We start from the raw sequence: 16,595 nt of genomic DNA, 5'->3' as shown, positions 1-16,595 counted from the left end.
GAAGGGCAAAGGGAGCTGGGGAGCTCCAGCCTGGTAAACCCTCCAGGCTACAGGCCTTGGTAAAGGCCCAGAAAGGTTCTGGGACTGCAGAGGCACAGCCTGAGGATAGGCAAAAGCAGCAGGTCTTACCCCCTTGCCAGTGATGAGTGGCCATTACACTGCAGTCTGCCCCAGTGAGCGGGGGCTAGATAATGACTGGCAGCAGCCACTGAGGCAAGGTGGGTTTAGAGGGTTGGGGGTTCCCCTGGGAGGGGAGACCCAGAGCAAGGGGATACTGCTGGGACAGAACCCGGAGGAAAAGGGCACCAGGAGGGACATGGGGCCAGTGGCAGGCGAGACACCGGCTTGCAGAGGGCGCTCCGAAGGCTGGAAAGAGCCAATTCCTGAGATGACCAGCAGGAGGCGCCGCACCGGTGAGTCCTCGCCTCGCGACAGCTGTGGGGGATGTAAAGTGACGATGCAAAGGGGCCACACCAGGGCTCAGGATTTGACCCATTCTGTTTAAAAATAAGCAACTTTTTCTTTCTCTCTTTTTATTTTTTGAGTGCTTTTTTTGGAGATTAATTTTCGTAAGGGAAACCTTACCCTATGACCTCTAGGATGGAGCACTTATGCTGGGCAAAACACTCTGGGATTTACTCAGCTGCAGTCACTGATTTTGTTTCTAGTTGTGGGATGTCATCTTCAAACTGCTGTACTGTAAACTGTCCCTTTACTTAGCCAGCATTATACAAGCATCACCGCAGCTAAAGACTGAGTTAGCTTTGCCACTATAAACGTCTCCATTTGGGTTTATTATCTCAGCAATGTCCACTATGTCAGTGTGGGCAGCCACAAACTATGACACACATTGCTGAGGACTGCAAAATGACTCAGCTTCCTGGAAGTCTTCGTACCTTGAACACGGTTGATAAGAACGCTGTGGCTTGGCTGATTGCATACACCAATTAATAACAATCTCAGCATTTCAAAATCATGCTGGGGTGAACTTTAGCATAAATGATGTCAGCCCAACTGCAAACTTTCTTCCCAGAATTTTTTTTTGAAAGGTAAAACTGTTTTTTCGAACACAGACCAACATAATTTGAAGATGACTTGCATCAGATTTCGAACATCAAACTTGAGGTACAATGTAGTTTAATTAAAAACAACCATCTACCACCCCAGATTTCACCAGTATAGGCCTATTTGGTGTTCTTTAAAAATCCTTTATGGGTATTCTCAAGTATTTTTCAATGATGCTAGTTTCACATATAAATAAATGGGGTATAGCATGATGCAATTACTGTTCTCAGGATAGTGTTAAATGAACACCAGCATCTGGAGATCTAAAACTTTTTTTAAAGATGTAAGTAGTTTCAGGTACTACTTCTGCTCCTAAGTCTCTCTGCCAGGTTTTCTTACTTTCAACTGCATTTTTCTATTTTTGTAAATGCTTTTCTCTCCTCTGTTGCTGCATCAAAAACCTCAACACATACAAAAAACAAAAACAAAAGCCTGGGAAAATCAACTGACTATCCAGGGGAAACGTGAAGCCTAACTATGAAAAAGGTAAACATACTGTTAAAACAGAAGAACATATGTTTCTCTAATGTCTTTCAGTTTTAGTAATTTTAGTTGTGATTTGTAACTATAGCAGGTACAACATTTTCAGATAGAAGTCTGATTTTTAAGTTGAGTTCCTTTAGTGCTAGTGTTTGGACACTATGTTACAAGGTCAAAAATGATGGTAGAAAAATTTTTGTGCAAGTCAGTGTCAAAGCAATATAAATGCTCAACTGTGGAGAAGATGTTTTGATGTCAAATGAAGACGAAACATTGGCCAAGATAATAACAAAACAATGTTAATGCAAGTCCACAAGACAATAACTAATAAAATAAAGATGACAATATAAAATTAATGCAAATCTAATTTAATTAGAGTCGCTCAGTAAAATCACCAATTCACAGAAACAACCCATACCGTGCACATAACACTGACTTGGGTTGGAGAACCCTCTGAAGAGAGATCAACTGTGCTGCTCTGTCTAAACACAATGGGGTCAAACCCTGCCCTGAGTTGCACACTGTACAACTCCACTGTGGTCTGAACTCGCTGTCCTGTCCTACATCTCCATGAAATTTGACTGCACTGACTTGACCATGTTCAATGGTCAGGGCAGAGCAGATCTATCCTCCACCGAAATAAAATATACACAGAGGCTTTAAGACTTTGACCCTCTTGTGCTTAAATGACATTACTCATAATTATTGGTTGTGTTGGTTGGTAGTTCTTCATACTAAATTACACAACTACTTGTGAGTTACATCCCAGTGTGACTGGGTTCCAAATTTTAATCAACAATAGATATGTCTGTGGATGACTAGGACATGAATACCACATATAATAAAATTCAATATACCTCTAGGTAGACACTATTAATACAGAACATGGACTGATATGCGGATGTACTGTGATCACTAAATTAACCTTGTCACTTGCTGCTGATGGTAATAGATACAAATAATGCAGTTATTTAGTATATGTCAACACAGTCTCTATTGGTTCTATTGTTTTCACTCATTATTAGGTCTTCAGAAAAATGGCTGTAAACTTTATCCCAAATTGCAGTTATTTTACTGACTATATAAGCTCATTTTCAATAACTTAGAAAACACAGAAGAAATGGTGCATCCGCAGAATTTTAATATGCTACATTATTTTAAAAGGAAGTACATGCATAAATTCTCAAGATGGCCATAGTTCTTTAGGTTTTTAAAATATGATTTTACTTTTAATATGGATAATAGCCTGGATAATATTTTCTTATACTTAAAATTAGAGATCAGTTCCGGAGTAAGCATTCAGATCCAGATTAGGTTTACGCTGGGGCTTGGGTATAACTCTGTGAGGTCCATCTCATGGAGTTTCCAAGTAACCATCCACTCAAGTGGGTGTTTTGTGGGATGCACAAGAGGCAATAGGTTGTGACCTCCCAGCCCCCATGAATCCTGGAGATCCAGAAGGAAGGCTCATTCACACTTGTGCAAGGGACCCAATGGGAGATGCTAATTTTTCAAGTACCATTAAAACCTGATATCCACAGGATAAGCCAGGAGTAAGGCCTGCTCTCTAGCTCGACCCCAAAGTACATTGACCCAAGGGCCTTCTGTGAGTATTAGAAAAAAAGGGAATGGGGAATTTCATGGACTTGTACAGGGACAATGTTTGTGGAACCACAACTTTCCTGTTCATTCCGTGATCCTAGGATCTAGGTTCTCTCCAACTGCACCAGCAGAAGGGTTGATCTACTTCCAAATCTAATCGTATTAAATCTTTATTAATGAACTAAAGGGTTAAATTTCTGATGATCATTAACTCTAGGCTTTAACATACAGCAGACAATATGCTTGAAAGATAACAAAAGAAGTTTCTTGAAAATGTTCCTTAAATAGCCCTCATTTCTGATACTGTTGATAATTATGAGGAGATTATTTTGGCCTCGTAAATTTAATAAATAGCACTATCCTTGTAGGTACATGACATTTAATGTAATCTAGTACTTCCCAAAATACTGATAACATGTTCCTGTGTAGTCATATGTATTACATGATATGATACATCATCTCACGTGCTTCAATATCTTCTTTTCCCAGGATGTTTTTGATTGATATAATTTCAATGCAAAATATTTTGGAATTTAAAGCATAGACTCATCACTAACCCTCCAGCTCCCAGTATTTAAACAGCTGCACTTCTACTGCAATAGGAAGTTAGGGGTTAACCTGTGGAATTTGAAAATACTTTGCTCTAATTGTTGATCGCATTCACATTTTCTCCCACTGCGCTGGGACCTTCAAAGTGTTCCATTTGGAAACTTTTCTTAGATCAGGCTGGCAGATCTGTAGGAGACTAAAAATCTTTACAAGCTGCAATGCACAAAATATCTGTTTTGGTCCTCCTGAGTATTGCACATTCTCTAAACAGTGTAACCAAAGGCAACTATGCATCAAGCAAGAAAGAAATGCAAGGTGCCCACTTTCATTATTCCAGCGAGGAAATCCATGTGCTCTCTCAAGGTGTCCTGAAGCTTGGAGCTGGGTTAAAGGAGCAGGTTGACCATGCTAAAGAGAAAATTACCTACATCTTTCAACAGCTCAACATTTTTAACACCTCCTTGATAGAATTACTAGAGCAGGTCAGCCTAAATAAGAGGCTGAGAAATGGTCTTATGGAGAAAACTCAGCAACTTGAAACTAGGAACCAAGTTCTGAGCAGGCTCTCTGAAGAGCTCCAGAACCAACTTGCTGAAGTGATGCATTACAGAAAGACTTTCAACACCAAGCTGGAATTTTTAGAGGAGAAGATAGAGAATGCCCTAAATTACAAGACTAACACCAGTACTTCAGTGAGTATGACTGACATTATGGTAAGTACTGGAGTTTTTAACACCTGATCTTCTTAATCTATCTTTTAGCATGATTATTTATTCACTTATAGTGATTCTCAGTAAAAGTGGACACTAGACATAGGACTTTTTTTTAATCCATAAATCTATTACCATATGAGCTGAAAACAGGCTTGTCTGTTTTGCTCTGCATTTTTTTCTTTATTTAAGACTTATGTGGTTACATGTGGTTACTCTTCCGGGTCTGAGCTGTCTTTATTTTTGTTCACTGTATAGCTTGATAATTACTAATTATTATTCAAAAACTGTAGTGGTGAATTCATTTACCACATACAATTAAAAGTGGGACAAAACCTGCAGTCCTTATTCAGGCAAAACTCTTATTGGCTTAACTGAGAATTTTGCCTGCATGGGGACTACAAGATTTGCCTCTAAAAATAATGTTCTACTCTAGTTCTGATCATTCCTCCAGCTAAAAAAAAGATGCCCCAGTATTTTGCAACCAAACCTTGGAACACATTCAAAGATTTTTGCAGCTTCAAAGTCATCTTTTCTTTTCTCCCCTCCTCCCCCTTCTTCCTAGTCTTTTGTGCAAACTCAAAGCGTAAGAATTGATGAGTTGCTTACCGAAGTGGAGCTGCAGCAAGACCGAATTAGTGTACAAGATGCACTCATTCAAAAGTTGCTGAAAAAGGTAGGCTTTTCATATCGTTTTTTCCCCATTCGCCTTTTCACTGCGGGCCTGTGTTTTGAGTTTGGAAGACTACAGTGATCCACTGAACTGGTAACATTATTATTTATTTGTATTGTGGTAGCACCTAGGAAGCTATCATACTAGGTGCTGTATAAACACTATAAGAAGAGGGTCCCTGCCTCAAGGGCTTTACCTGTTACAGGGGGAAACAGTGGTGATATGTTTTTTCCTAAAAGGTAGATGAAAGACCAGAGATCCGCCAAAATTCTTGGCACCAGGAGTTGGAAATTCAAACAATGACAGTACTAATACCTGGCACTAATCTTCTAAGTACTGTATAAATATCATCAACCTGTGTCACATTCCTGCGTGGCAGGAATTTTACCAATGGGATACAGCCACTCGCCCACAGCTATGCAGGGAGTCAGTAGCAGAGCTGGTTTTAGAATTCAAGGGTAAAGGGCTGCAGTCTAATGTATCAACATTCTACCTGCCCGAAGAATGGAGATGCATACTTGTTGATTAATGGAATCATTTGATTCCTATGCATCTCTGGAAGACTGATGCTCACTTTAGTTCCTATAGAAAGAAAAACTTGTGATTTCCCTGTATACTTTATAAATGACTTGCATTAAGTTTCTGTAATTCTCTCTTTCATTTTTAACCACATTGCATTGTTGTTGTTACTTTTTGCTACACAGGTTAGGCCAAAAATTAAACTAGCCAGACAGCCGAAGACCAATGGAATGAGGAAGAAAATAGCAGATTCTTCTGAGAGGCAGAACACAACATTATCAGTACATGAGAGTATATGAAAGACAATCACAGGATTAAAATATTTTACCAGTGATCTATGCAGTGTAAGTGCAAATATGCTACTAGGATTTCTATCTTGATTAGATGGCTAACATGCAAGAAAGCTAGGGGCTGTCTTGTTCAATAGTTTTTATCTTTTAACAAACTGCATGGCCAAGGTGCTGAAAAGTTTTTCAAAAATATTGTTATTGTAGCGTGAATATGACAGCTACCGACTAGCTTGCTCCTAACAGAAATATTGTAGATCCGTAAACACTAGTTACAAAGCAAATATTTTAAGGTATTAAAAAGAATGAGCAAAAACATTTTTAGAGCAGTGCATCTGAGTTTAAAAAAAGTGTTTTTAGACATTTCTTAGAACTATACTTTATCATGAAGTTTATGGAAATCCATGTTTTATTCAGTTCCTCAGCTGACTGATTTGACTGCACAGGGATCGTCATGCCATATGGTATATAGTTCACCAGTTGTATATTACATAACTAATGCAATTTGTTCTGGCATGTCGGGTGTAATGCATCAGTTGAAAGCACTGTGATACACAAGCTATATGCAGGCAGGATGCTTGTGCCACTAGATTGCTGATTGCTAGACTTTCATTTTTTCATGGTTTGTGTTATGTTAAGTAACATATAATAGAATTCATTATTTTTTTATTTTAGCACCAAAAAAAAAAAAAAATGCACAGCAACTTCAGGAAACCTTACAAGCAGGCATGTGTGTGCGTGCGCACACATAGTCACACACACACTGAACACAAGTGGGGACTGGCTGGACCTACTCCTGGATAATAAAAACAAGAAGTGGGATATTGTGTCATATCCCCTCTGCCAATAGCAGTGGCTTAAGCACTGCTCTTTCCTGAGATCTATAAAGAAGCAGAGAGGTAGTAAGACAGACAAACATAAATGGGGCCTCTGATGGTAGGATCTCTGAGTGTAATACATCAGCAGGGACCACATTCTTAAACAAAGAGAAATGAAGCTGGGCAATTTAAACCCCTTGGAAAGAATAACAAACCAATGCGGTGCTAGAATCCACAGAACTGGTGCACAAATAAAGGAACGGGGAGGGGGCAATCTCTACGCCAGAGAGCAACTGTGAAACTGTTAGCATGGTGAGATGCCCTGCCCCAGGAGTCTGACACAAGTAGGGCAGCTGTGCTCATAAGGCCCCCCTCCCCCCCCCCCCCCGAGTACGCTAACACTGCATGTAGTGTCTGAGAGAAATCCCTCTAATACAGGAACTTGGAGTGTGGGCCAGAGCACAGAAAAGTTCACCAAGAGCCAAGTATCAGCAAAAGCTATTGCATCACCAACCTAAAATGTGAGCAAAGCAATGGAAGCTGTGAAGGTACAACACTCCCTGCTCCTCCCCTTAGATCTCAAGTGTAGCATGAGCACAAGGGAGTAGTGAAAAATCTTACCTCTCCACAGTTTAAATAAATAAGTGGTTAGCATGTGAGCAAAACATGAGAGCAATGGGGACCATTAGGAATGAGTTACCTTTTCTTCCAGACTAGACAGAACCATTACTCCTAAAAGCAGAAGCCAAGCAGAAGCTGGGTCTAGAAACTCTCTCCCAAGCACAGGGGAATCACAAAACGACCAAGAACACTAATTAGCAGCTTCAATAAAAATACCAAAACCGAGAGTTTCTTTCAAAACCCTTAAAAACAAAAGCCTAACACTTCCCGTATCAAAAACACAGACTCCCTGTGTCTGTTTTAGCTTAGTGACTGTTGAAGCAAATCACTACGCTCTAGATCCAAAATTTTACCCTGGAAGGGTGCAGCATCACTTTCATTTACATTTCATTGAGTGAAAAATTTATACATTTAAACAACATGATTTAGGCTTTTTTTTTTTTTGCTGTTTGGAACAGAAAAAAGTTACTGAAATAAATAAATCTTCAGTTGTTTTGTCATTCAGTGTGAAACTACATTTATTAAGGAAACACAGGTATACAACGAAAGGGAGTGCTCTGTTTCACAGTGCTGTGATCTCACTAGTGTAAACCGGGAATAATAAAGGAATGGCATTCGGCCAGTATAAAAACTAGCATAAGCAAAATCAAAGTCAGGTCCAGAGTCTATAACAAAGATTCTGCCTCTGCTGTTAAACAAGAAAAATCCATTTTTCAGAAAAGCCAGATATTTCTTGTCATCTATGAAAGCTTTTGTGCTGGTAGAAAAAGACCTTCAGCATGTGTGATGGGATTTATAGAGCCCACACTAGATGAGGAAGGCACTGGAAGGATCCTGTGTGCAGGGCTAGCCCTGCCCCTCTGGCCTTGTCAATCACGTATGGTAGGGAGGAGGCCTTTAAAAAGGAGGAAACTGCAGTCAGCTGGGGAAAGAGGTCACCTTGAGCAGGAGAATCATAGAATCATAGAATATCAGGGTTGGAAGGGACCTCAGGAAGTCATCTAGTCCAACCCCCTGCTCAAAGCAGGACCAATCCCCAGCTAATTTATCCCAGCCAGGCCTTTGTCAAGACTGACCTTAAAAACCTATAAGGAAGGATATTCCACCACCTCCCTAGGAAACACATTCCAGTGCTTCACCACCCTCCTAGTGAAAAAGTTTTTCCTAATATCCAACCTAAACCTCCCACTGCAACTTGAGACTATTGCTCCTCATTCTGTCATCTGCTACCACTGAGAACAGTCTTGATCCATCCTCTTCGGAACCCCCTTTCAGGTAGTTGAAAGCTGCTATCAAATCCCCCCTCATTCTTCTCTTCTGCAGACTAAACAATCCCAGTTCCCTCAGCCTCTCTTCATAAGTCATGTGTTCCAGTCCCCTAGTCATTTTTGTTGCCTTCCGCTGGACGCTCTCCAGTTTTTCCACATCTTTCTTGTACTGTGTGGACACAGTACTCCAGATGAGGCCTCACCAGTGTCGAATAGAGGGGAACGATCACGTCCCTCGATCTGCTCGCTATGCCCCTACTTATACAAACCAAAATGCCATTGGCCTTCTTGGCAACAAGGGCACACTGTTGACTCGTATCCAGCTTCTCGTCCACTGTACCCCCTAGGTCCTTTTCTGCAGGACGGCTGCCTAGCCATTCGGTCCCTAGTCTGTAGCAGTGCAGGAGATTCTTCCATCCTAAGTGCAGGACTCTGCACTTGTCCTTGTTGAGCCTCATCAGATTTCTTTTGGCCCAATCCTCTAATTTGTCTAGGTCCCTCTGTATCCTATCCCTACCCTCCAGTGTATCTACCACTCCTCCCAGTTTAGTGTCATCTGCAAACTGGAGACTTCAGGAGCAACTCCTGGAGCCATGGGGGAACTCTCATCAAGGAGGAAATCTCCACCCCGACCCTACGGGGAGTGCGGTGAACTCCCAGAGAAAGCCTGACAGTGTGAGCCCGATTCAGCAGCCCAGCCAGAGGGATTCCTTGAAAACCACTACACAGATGCTGTACTGTTAGCACTAATGTTGGCCCTTTTCCCCTTTGAGGGGCTCTGGGAAGAAGTTATTCTCAGGTGCACTGAGGCATTTAACTTTCCTTTAGATCCCCCATCAGAAGGGCTTTAAGAAGGCCCACAAAGGGCAGGCCCACTTGAGGCCTGTGCAGGAGGCACCTAGTGTCACTGACTGGGCACGGCCAGGGCTTCCCCCATTTGGGAGAAAAAGCTACGGGGGACTCTTTTACAAGTATGTCATAAAAATAAACCTAAGGTTGGGAGTCTACTACTTGACCTAGAACTTTGCAAAAAGTCCATTGACCCATCAGAGACAGGGTATTTCATTGATGGTTCCATCCTGCACACATACAGGCAGACTTCAAATTTACCAGCTTATCACTGTAAAAAACTTCCATTCGCTTGTGTACTTTATCCAAATAAATATTCTCTTTGTGTCACTATTTCTACCTCTGTCCAGGGTAACGTGCTAATAAAGGGTACAAATAATTATCCCCTAAAATTATATTCTAGGTCCATAGCACTAGGGTATAAAGCTGGCATCGTGTTTTTTGGTTGGTTGGTTGGTTTTGTTGGCTAGTATCTGTGAGTTTAAAGATTTGATGTTACTCGTGCTAATTTGTATTTGCCCTTCTAATTGTTTAACCACTTGAGTTATAGAAATATTTGAATGAAATGCTGCAAATTGAAAAAAAGAAATTCATTTCCATCCTCTTTCACTCATGCTTAAGACACTGCAACTTTCCTCATTAAAATGCTTCTGGGTCTACAGTGAAGAAACTGCACCCTCAAGTGGCTGAACAGCACAGATACACAGTAATTATACTGGAATAACGACACTCCTAAAGCATTTTTACTGCTAAAATAGCTCCACCAAAACCACTTACTGAGGGTTAATTTTCCTACTCCCGTGAAATTTTAAATCTTTACAATGAGATCAGTCACATGTCTCTTCATCCTTCAGCATTCCTTACAAATTAAGGGCCAAAATTCTCCTCTCGGTTATACCAGTGCAGCCCCACTGAAGTCCTTGGGGTTGTTCTTGTACCAATGAGAGGAGGCTTTTCCCCCATGTAATTAATCTGCAATCATGCAGCCTGATCCTGGGGAGTGCTGAGTGCCCTCACTTTCCACTGGAGTTGAGAGTGCTCAGTACTTGCAGAAGTGACTCTAAGAAATCTATGCCAAGGCCATATAAACTGACATGGGTTTCAAAAAGGGTCATTTTTGTGTGAATGAGTTTCTTACATTGCAGATTTCCAAGCTTGAGTTCTCTCTTATTCATCTGTCTTTGAGCACAAGTATGTTGGAGTGGGTCCTCAACAATTTGAGTCAGGGCCCTACCAAATTCACTGTCATGAAAAATGCATCACCAACTGTGAAATCTGGTCTCCCCCCATGAAATCTGGTCTTTTGTGCACTTTTACCCTAGCCTATACAGACCAGCATTTCTCAGACAGGGGGTCGTGACCCAAAAGGAAATTGCGGGGGGGGTCGCAAGGTTATTGTGTGTTGGGGGGTGATGGTATTGCCACCTTTACTTCTGCGCTGCCTTCAGAGCTGGCCAGCTGGAGAGCAGCGGCTGTTGGCCAGCTGGCCAGCTCTGAAGGCAGCACCCAGCCAACAGCACCGCAGAAGTAAGGGTGGCGATACCATACCATGCCACCCTTACTTCTGCGCTGCTGCCTTCAGAGCCAAGGGCCCAGCTCTGAAGGAAGCAGTGCAGAAGTAAGGGTGGCAATACCTTACCATGCCATCCTCACTTCTGTGCTACTGCTGGTGGCCGTGTTCAGAGCCAGGCTCCCGGCCAGCAGCCGCTGCTCTCCAGCCCCCCAGCTCTGAAGGCAGCACCGCCGCCAGCAAGAGCGACACAGAAGTAAGGGTGGTAATACCGAGACCCCTCTACAATAACCTTGTGACCCCCCCTCCCTCAAAACTCCCTTTTGGGTCAGGCCACCTACAGTAACAACACCGTGAAATTTCAGATTGAAATATATGACATCATGACATTTATTATTTTTAAATCCTATGACTATGAAATTGACCAAAACAGACTCTGAATTTGGTAGGGCCCTAATTATAGGGTAACAATAAGAAGGATAGTCTTCTAGTTAAGACATTGGACTGGATTCATGAGATCTGGCTCAGTTTCTGACTCTGACGCAGACTTCCTGTGTGACTCTGGGCAAATCACTTAATCTCCCTGTGATTTATGGCTCGTCTACACTGGGAACCTGCACTGGCATAGCTACATTGTTCAGGGGTGTGAAAAATACACAAACCCTGAGTGATGTAGTTAAGCTGACCTAATCCCCAGCGAAGATAGCACTAGGTAGATGGAAGAATTCTTCCGTCAACCTAGCTACCGCCTTTCAGGGAAGTGGATTAACTACCCCGATGGGAGAACCCCTAGTAGCATCTACACTGAAGTGCTCCTGCAGCTGTATCACTGCAGCATTTCAAGTGTAGACAAGTCCTCAGTTTTCCATCTATAAAATGATGGAAATCTCTTCTATCCTTTGTCTGTCTTCACTATGTAGACTGCAATGTCTTTGTGGCAGGGATTGTCTCTCACTATGTGTAAGAACAATGCCCAGTACAATGATGCTCACCCCAATCTGAGCGGGGGCCTCTGGGTGCTACTGTAATACAAATAAACAAAACAACAATACTAAATAACAATGAACTATTACTCTTATGTTTTCACCCATCCCCTCTCTCATACAATTCAATTCAGCTAAAGACAAGGATCAGTACAAATGTAGATATTAAATATCAGTTAATTAACTAGGTTACTTAACGTACTTTGGCAAGAGACAAACGCCAATCTCAGACTGTGACCTTGTCTACACAGATTTCTTAGGGTTAAGTTCTACCTGGTCTTTGTTCACCCTCTCTCTCGCCTTCAGAGAACGTGGGCCTCTGCCACTCTCCTTCGAAAAGTTATTAAACTTCCTATTTCTTTATTCAGCTTCTTTTCTCCCTGTGACTCAGGAGCCTCTGGTTGCCAACTGGCAGAGGCCAGAGGGGATGCATAGGTCTTTGCAGGGATTCCCTGGGTCAGATATATGCATACTAAGTTCACCAAAGGGTGGCATGTAAGGTCTTTGTCAAGAGCCAGTAGCCCACTGGTTGTCATAACCATTCTGAAATGTACATACAGATAGTATTGCAGGAGTTAAGCATCTATACTGGAAATTATGTTCTCAAAACCCTGGACTTAAGGTAGTTATCCAGAGGCAACAGGTTCCTTTTGAGCAGGAGATAGCAAATGCTTCTCTCCCCATCTGTCTCACAATGGAAGCCTAGCTGCATACAGAACCAGATGCTGATTAAAAGATTGTAAAGTGAACAAGAGAGGGAGGCCTCAGGAGAAAAAAAAAACCAATCAGCAGGGGGTGTCCTGGTTATGAAAAAGAACAAAGGACTGTCCTGATAGTACCAAGGGTACCAAGAAACACCCTGCATCTTTCACCGAGGAGGCAAGCGGACAGTGGAACTTGCCACATGAAAGGGTGATCACAGCCAAGTCCGGCTGCAAGATGCTGGGAGGACTTTGGGTAAGCATTGCTCTATAAAACAGAGAAATACCGACTTAATTAAGTCTAGGCTCTAGAATGCACGTAAGCTTTTTATTTTACATGTAATCCTTTGTTTCCAGTACTTCTACTTGCTCTTACTCGAATCCCTGTACTTTGTTAAATAAACTGCTATTTGTTTTCACTATACTCTTATTTAAGTTCTGTGTGTTAAGCGGAGCAGTGATCAGAGCTGCAACTGGTAAGCCAGGGTGCACTGGTACTTTGGGAACAGCTAATCTGGGAATATAGAAGAACAGGGGCTGGGCACGCCAAGGAGATGCTTGGGGTTGGAGTGTGCCTATAGCTAACCTGTAGATAGAGTGTGGGGCCTGTGGAAGCTTGGAAGGAAGGGCTTGTGTTGCCTGTGACCAATGGAGTCAGAGAGCTGACCCACAGCAGGCAGAGACAAGGCTTCCTCATACTAAGGAGAGGTGGTAGTGAGGTGTCTCACAACCCTGGTGTGACAGAGTGCAGGCAATGGAAAGGTGAACCTGCACTCGGATCACTTAGAGGCCAACTAGTTCCCCAGAGACAGCTGACTGAGGTAATTAGAGAAGCAGGCTGGTGGGCTGAGTGAGATACAGAGCAAATTAACCCATCAGCCCCAGTCTGATAAAGAGGCACAGGAAGGAAATGCAGAGGGGAGTGAGGGTGGGGAACAGGGCTAGCTGAGCCCAGAGGCCTCAGGGAAGGGAGACCTCTGTTCCCCTCAGGTCCTGAGGAGAGGGCCAAAAGCGCGAAAGATATTTCAAACAGACTGGTGCACGGGGACTGTACTGGTGGAGAGCACTCAAAAATAAATGATGCTATGACTGCACAATTAGTAGATTCTGGGCAGAATCTGTGGGGCAAGAAGGCTAGAGTGAAGACGCACCCTGTGACACCTGGGTACCCTCAGGAAGCATCACACTCCCTGACTCATTTGTGATAGTCACATCTCCCCTGCTAATCAAACTGGCCCTGCTGTCCAAGTCCCAGTCCCGTACAGTATGCTCTGCTGTTGATTTTTTTAAAAAAATCTGCAATACATTCTCTCTTCCTTTCATCAAATTTCAAAAACAAATACAAATATTAGAGCTAAAACTGTACATAATCCCAGAACATACCTTGACTCACAAATCTCCAGCCTGTGTATTATTAGCATTACCATATGGTACATCAGTGTGTTGAAGAATATTCCCTTGATATTCATAGCTCATTTGGGATTAATGTGTTGCCAGGCTAGTAAGAAATGATGGAACCTGTTTTGATTTGTACTCTTTAGAACGTCTACCTTTTTAAATCAGTCAGAACAGAGTAATACATTTTGCGAAGTGATATGATATAAGAAGGGATCTTATTCATGGAGTAGACAGAGCAATAAACTGCATCTTTGTGTAGTTAGATGACACATGGCAACTACAAAAGCTGTTCAGTACAAACATGCTCCAATGCTGTGAATATTACTCCTATTATATGACAAGATAAAGGATACAACAAAATCACAAATGAAAATATAATTAGTCTTGCATCATGAGTGTTTTAAAACTCTAGGCCTCTGTTCTCCAGGGATGTCCGTGGCATTTTATAGTTAGAAAAAGAGACTGGGAGTCAGAATTCCAAGGCTAAGATTTTTAAACATGGGTGCCTAAAGTTAGGTTCCTAAATTCATATACAAGCAGCTATGTAAAGTTGTCTGAGTACCTACTGAAGTCAATGAGAGCTGCTGGTTCCTCAACGCTTTTGAAACACTTTGCTCAGGACATTTACAATTGGACTGGAGAACATACTGCAGAACATATAGTAGGGATCCGATCTTGTATTGGCTAATGAGATTAAAGAATGGTTGTACCTTTACAGGCTTCGATAACCTAACATGCTTTTCAATTTCTAGTTTCTATGAATCGGAGAAAAATTATACCATGATCATTTTTGGGATATGGGTTTAACAGTTTTCAAGAAAATCCATTTTTCTTACCTATAAACAGTGTGGGGAACATATACTTCTCGAACTGGGAACTCCAAAATCTCTTTCTGAGGACGGCTGCGGTTTTCAGGAAATGGTTTCACTTGTAATAACTCAGGGGTGAGACAGCAACTGAGGACTTCTGAAGCTGGGGAGATCTCCAATTTAAGTAATCCTTAAAAAAATTACATGAAAGCTCAGCCCACCATTAAAAATAAGAAGAAGAATAAAACTAAACCAAATATGCATAAGGTCAAAAGAAGTAACTAGGAAATAGGAATTTGGGTTTTTAGTTTGAGGGCTGCAGGAGAAAGAAATTTTGGCAGGAGAAAGTATTTTATCTGGATACACAGGGAAGTAACCCACATAGATCCCTACACATCAAGATAAAATCTCTCTTCAGGTTTCATCAGCGTCATCACAGTAAATTCAAAAGGGACATGGCCTCTTTGCAGGTTGAGCACTTCCCAGATTGATCTCTGGGCAGGTCCTAAAGGTGATCTCACTGGATATTCAGTTTATGACCATCACTGGCGATCTTATCATGCCATTGAAGCTTTTGGCACCCACATTATCCCCATCCACGTAGTGGCATTCCTTGGCACACACACTTTGGAATTTGTTGGTCTTCCAGTCTAATAATATGTCCTTATCAAGAAAGCCACCAAAACTGAACAAGTTCTGATGGAGGTGGTTTCTGGATTCAGCTTCAATTATCCTCATTTCTGATCTTGTCCTGACACTTAATATATGGAGCAGCTGATAAAGACAACAAGACTCTTTGCACATTCACATGTAGACAGGAAGGAAGGGATACCATACGCTGAGTTGACTTTCTAGTCTCACCCATGCAAAAAGGATAACATTTGTTAAGGATCTGAATTGGAAATAAAGTAGTGATGCTCTCTCTAGTTTTGTGCACAAAGCAAGCACTGCCTTATTTAAGATAGTAAAATGAGGTGCAGATCTTCAGAATATGATTTTCCATATTTTTTCTTGCTTGCTGTGACCAGCAGTGAAATTGTTAATCATGGTAACATTTAAATTGTCATAATTAAACTTAATATTTAATACTCTATTGAGGTGAATGGGGGCAGTTCACACCTCCCAGAGCTGCTCTTTCAGGCTGTATACAGACCCAGGCAGTCATTCCTGCACTGGTTACATTCTGTTCACTTTTTAGAGGTTTTCTTAGCAACCACAAGGGCTAGAGACATAATGTATTGTAAATGAAAGCTCAGAATCTGGAGCTCAAGGAAGCCATCACAAAAAAGCACCAGCTGGTCAAGCTTTTGTGAGAAGCCAAATTCAGTCTCTCCCTCTGCTTAATTAACACTGAGTCAATTAAAAGGAAAAGAGAGTAAACATTTTAATCACCCAACCCAATCTCTGATCCCCATTCTAACAAGATATTAGGGAACCAGTAAGGATCTTGAGATTCTGCTTTAATCCCATTCTCCTCAAAAACTTCAGGTAAAACCAAAAAACGGAATGAACGCTTTGTAAATTATTGATGAAAACAAACTAATTTAGAATATAAAACTAACTATAAATCTCTGTTTGCCAGGGATGAACAAATTAGCAGGTCAAAAATAAGTGGCTGGCTTGATGAAGTCATTAATAAAATAAAGACGTTCCCTTGTAACACAATTTATAGCCCTAAAAACCACGGGGATAATTACACAGGAGGGCTGAGATTTTCATTGGCATTTACTGGAGTTAAGTGCCTATTTCGCAT

At 41.7% G+C, this 16,595-nt stretch overlaps 2 protein-coding genes across 4 annotated transcripts in view; one reads left to right on the top strand and one right to left on the bottom strand.

Annotated features, from left to right (window-relative positions):
* DOCK8 (dedicator of cytokinesis 8) overlaps positions 1 to 16,595 on the bottom strand; it is a 133,441-nt gene that overhangs the window by 66,011 nt on the left and 50,835 nt on the right. For both annotated transcript variants that reach the window (XM_007065576.4, XM_027827861.3), the window contains one exon: positions 14,870 to 15,032. In XM_007065576.4, the coding sequence (XP_007065638.3) occupies positions 14,870 to 15,032 (163 nt within the window). The remainder of the gene's footprint in view (positions 1 to 14,869; positions 15,033 to 16,595) is intronic.
* LOC119566561 (angiopoietin-related protein 3-like) lies at positions 3,749 to 6,563 on the top strand. Of its 2 annotated transcripts, none has more exons than XM_037901867.2 (3): positions 3,749 to 4,409; positions 4,972 to 5,082; positions 5,784 to 6,563. In XM_037901867.2, exons 1-3 carry the CDS (start codon positions 3,915 to 3,917, stop codon positions 5,895 to 5,897), a joined length of 720 nt encoding a protein of 239 aa, XP_037757795.1. In that variant the 5' UTR covers positions 3,749 to 3,914; the 3' UTR covers positions 5,898 to 6,563. The 2 variants fall into 2 exon arrangements, with proteins under 2 accessions (XP_037757795.1, XP_037757796.1); XM_037901868.2 differs by having other exon boundaries at positions 3,775 to 4,388.

The sequence above is a fragment of the Chelonia mydas genome, chromosome 5, assembly GCF_015237465.2.
Source record: "Chelonia mydas isolate rCheMyd1 chromosome 5, rCheMyd1.pri.v2, whole genome shotgun sequence".
In the NCBI taxonomy this organism is placed as follows: domain Eukaryota; kingdom Metazoa; phylum Chordata; order Testudines; family Cheloniidae; genus Chelonia; species Chelonia mydas.
Note: the sequence above shows the minus strand (reverse complement) of the source record. Positions and strands in the feature narration are given on the sequence as shown.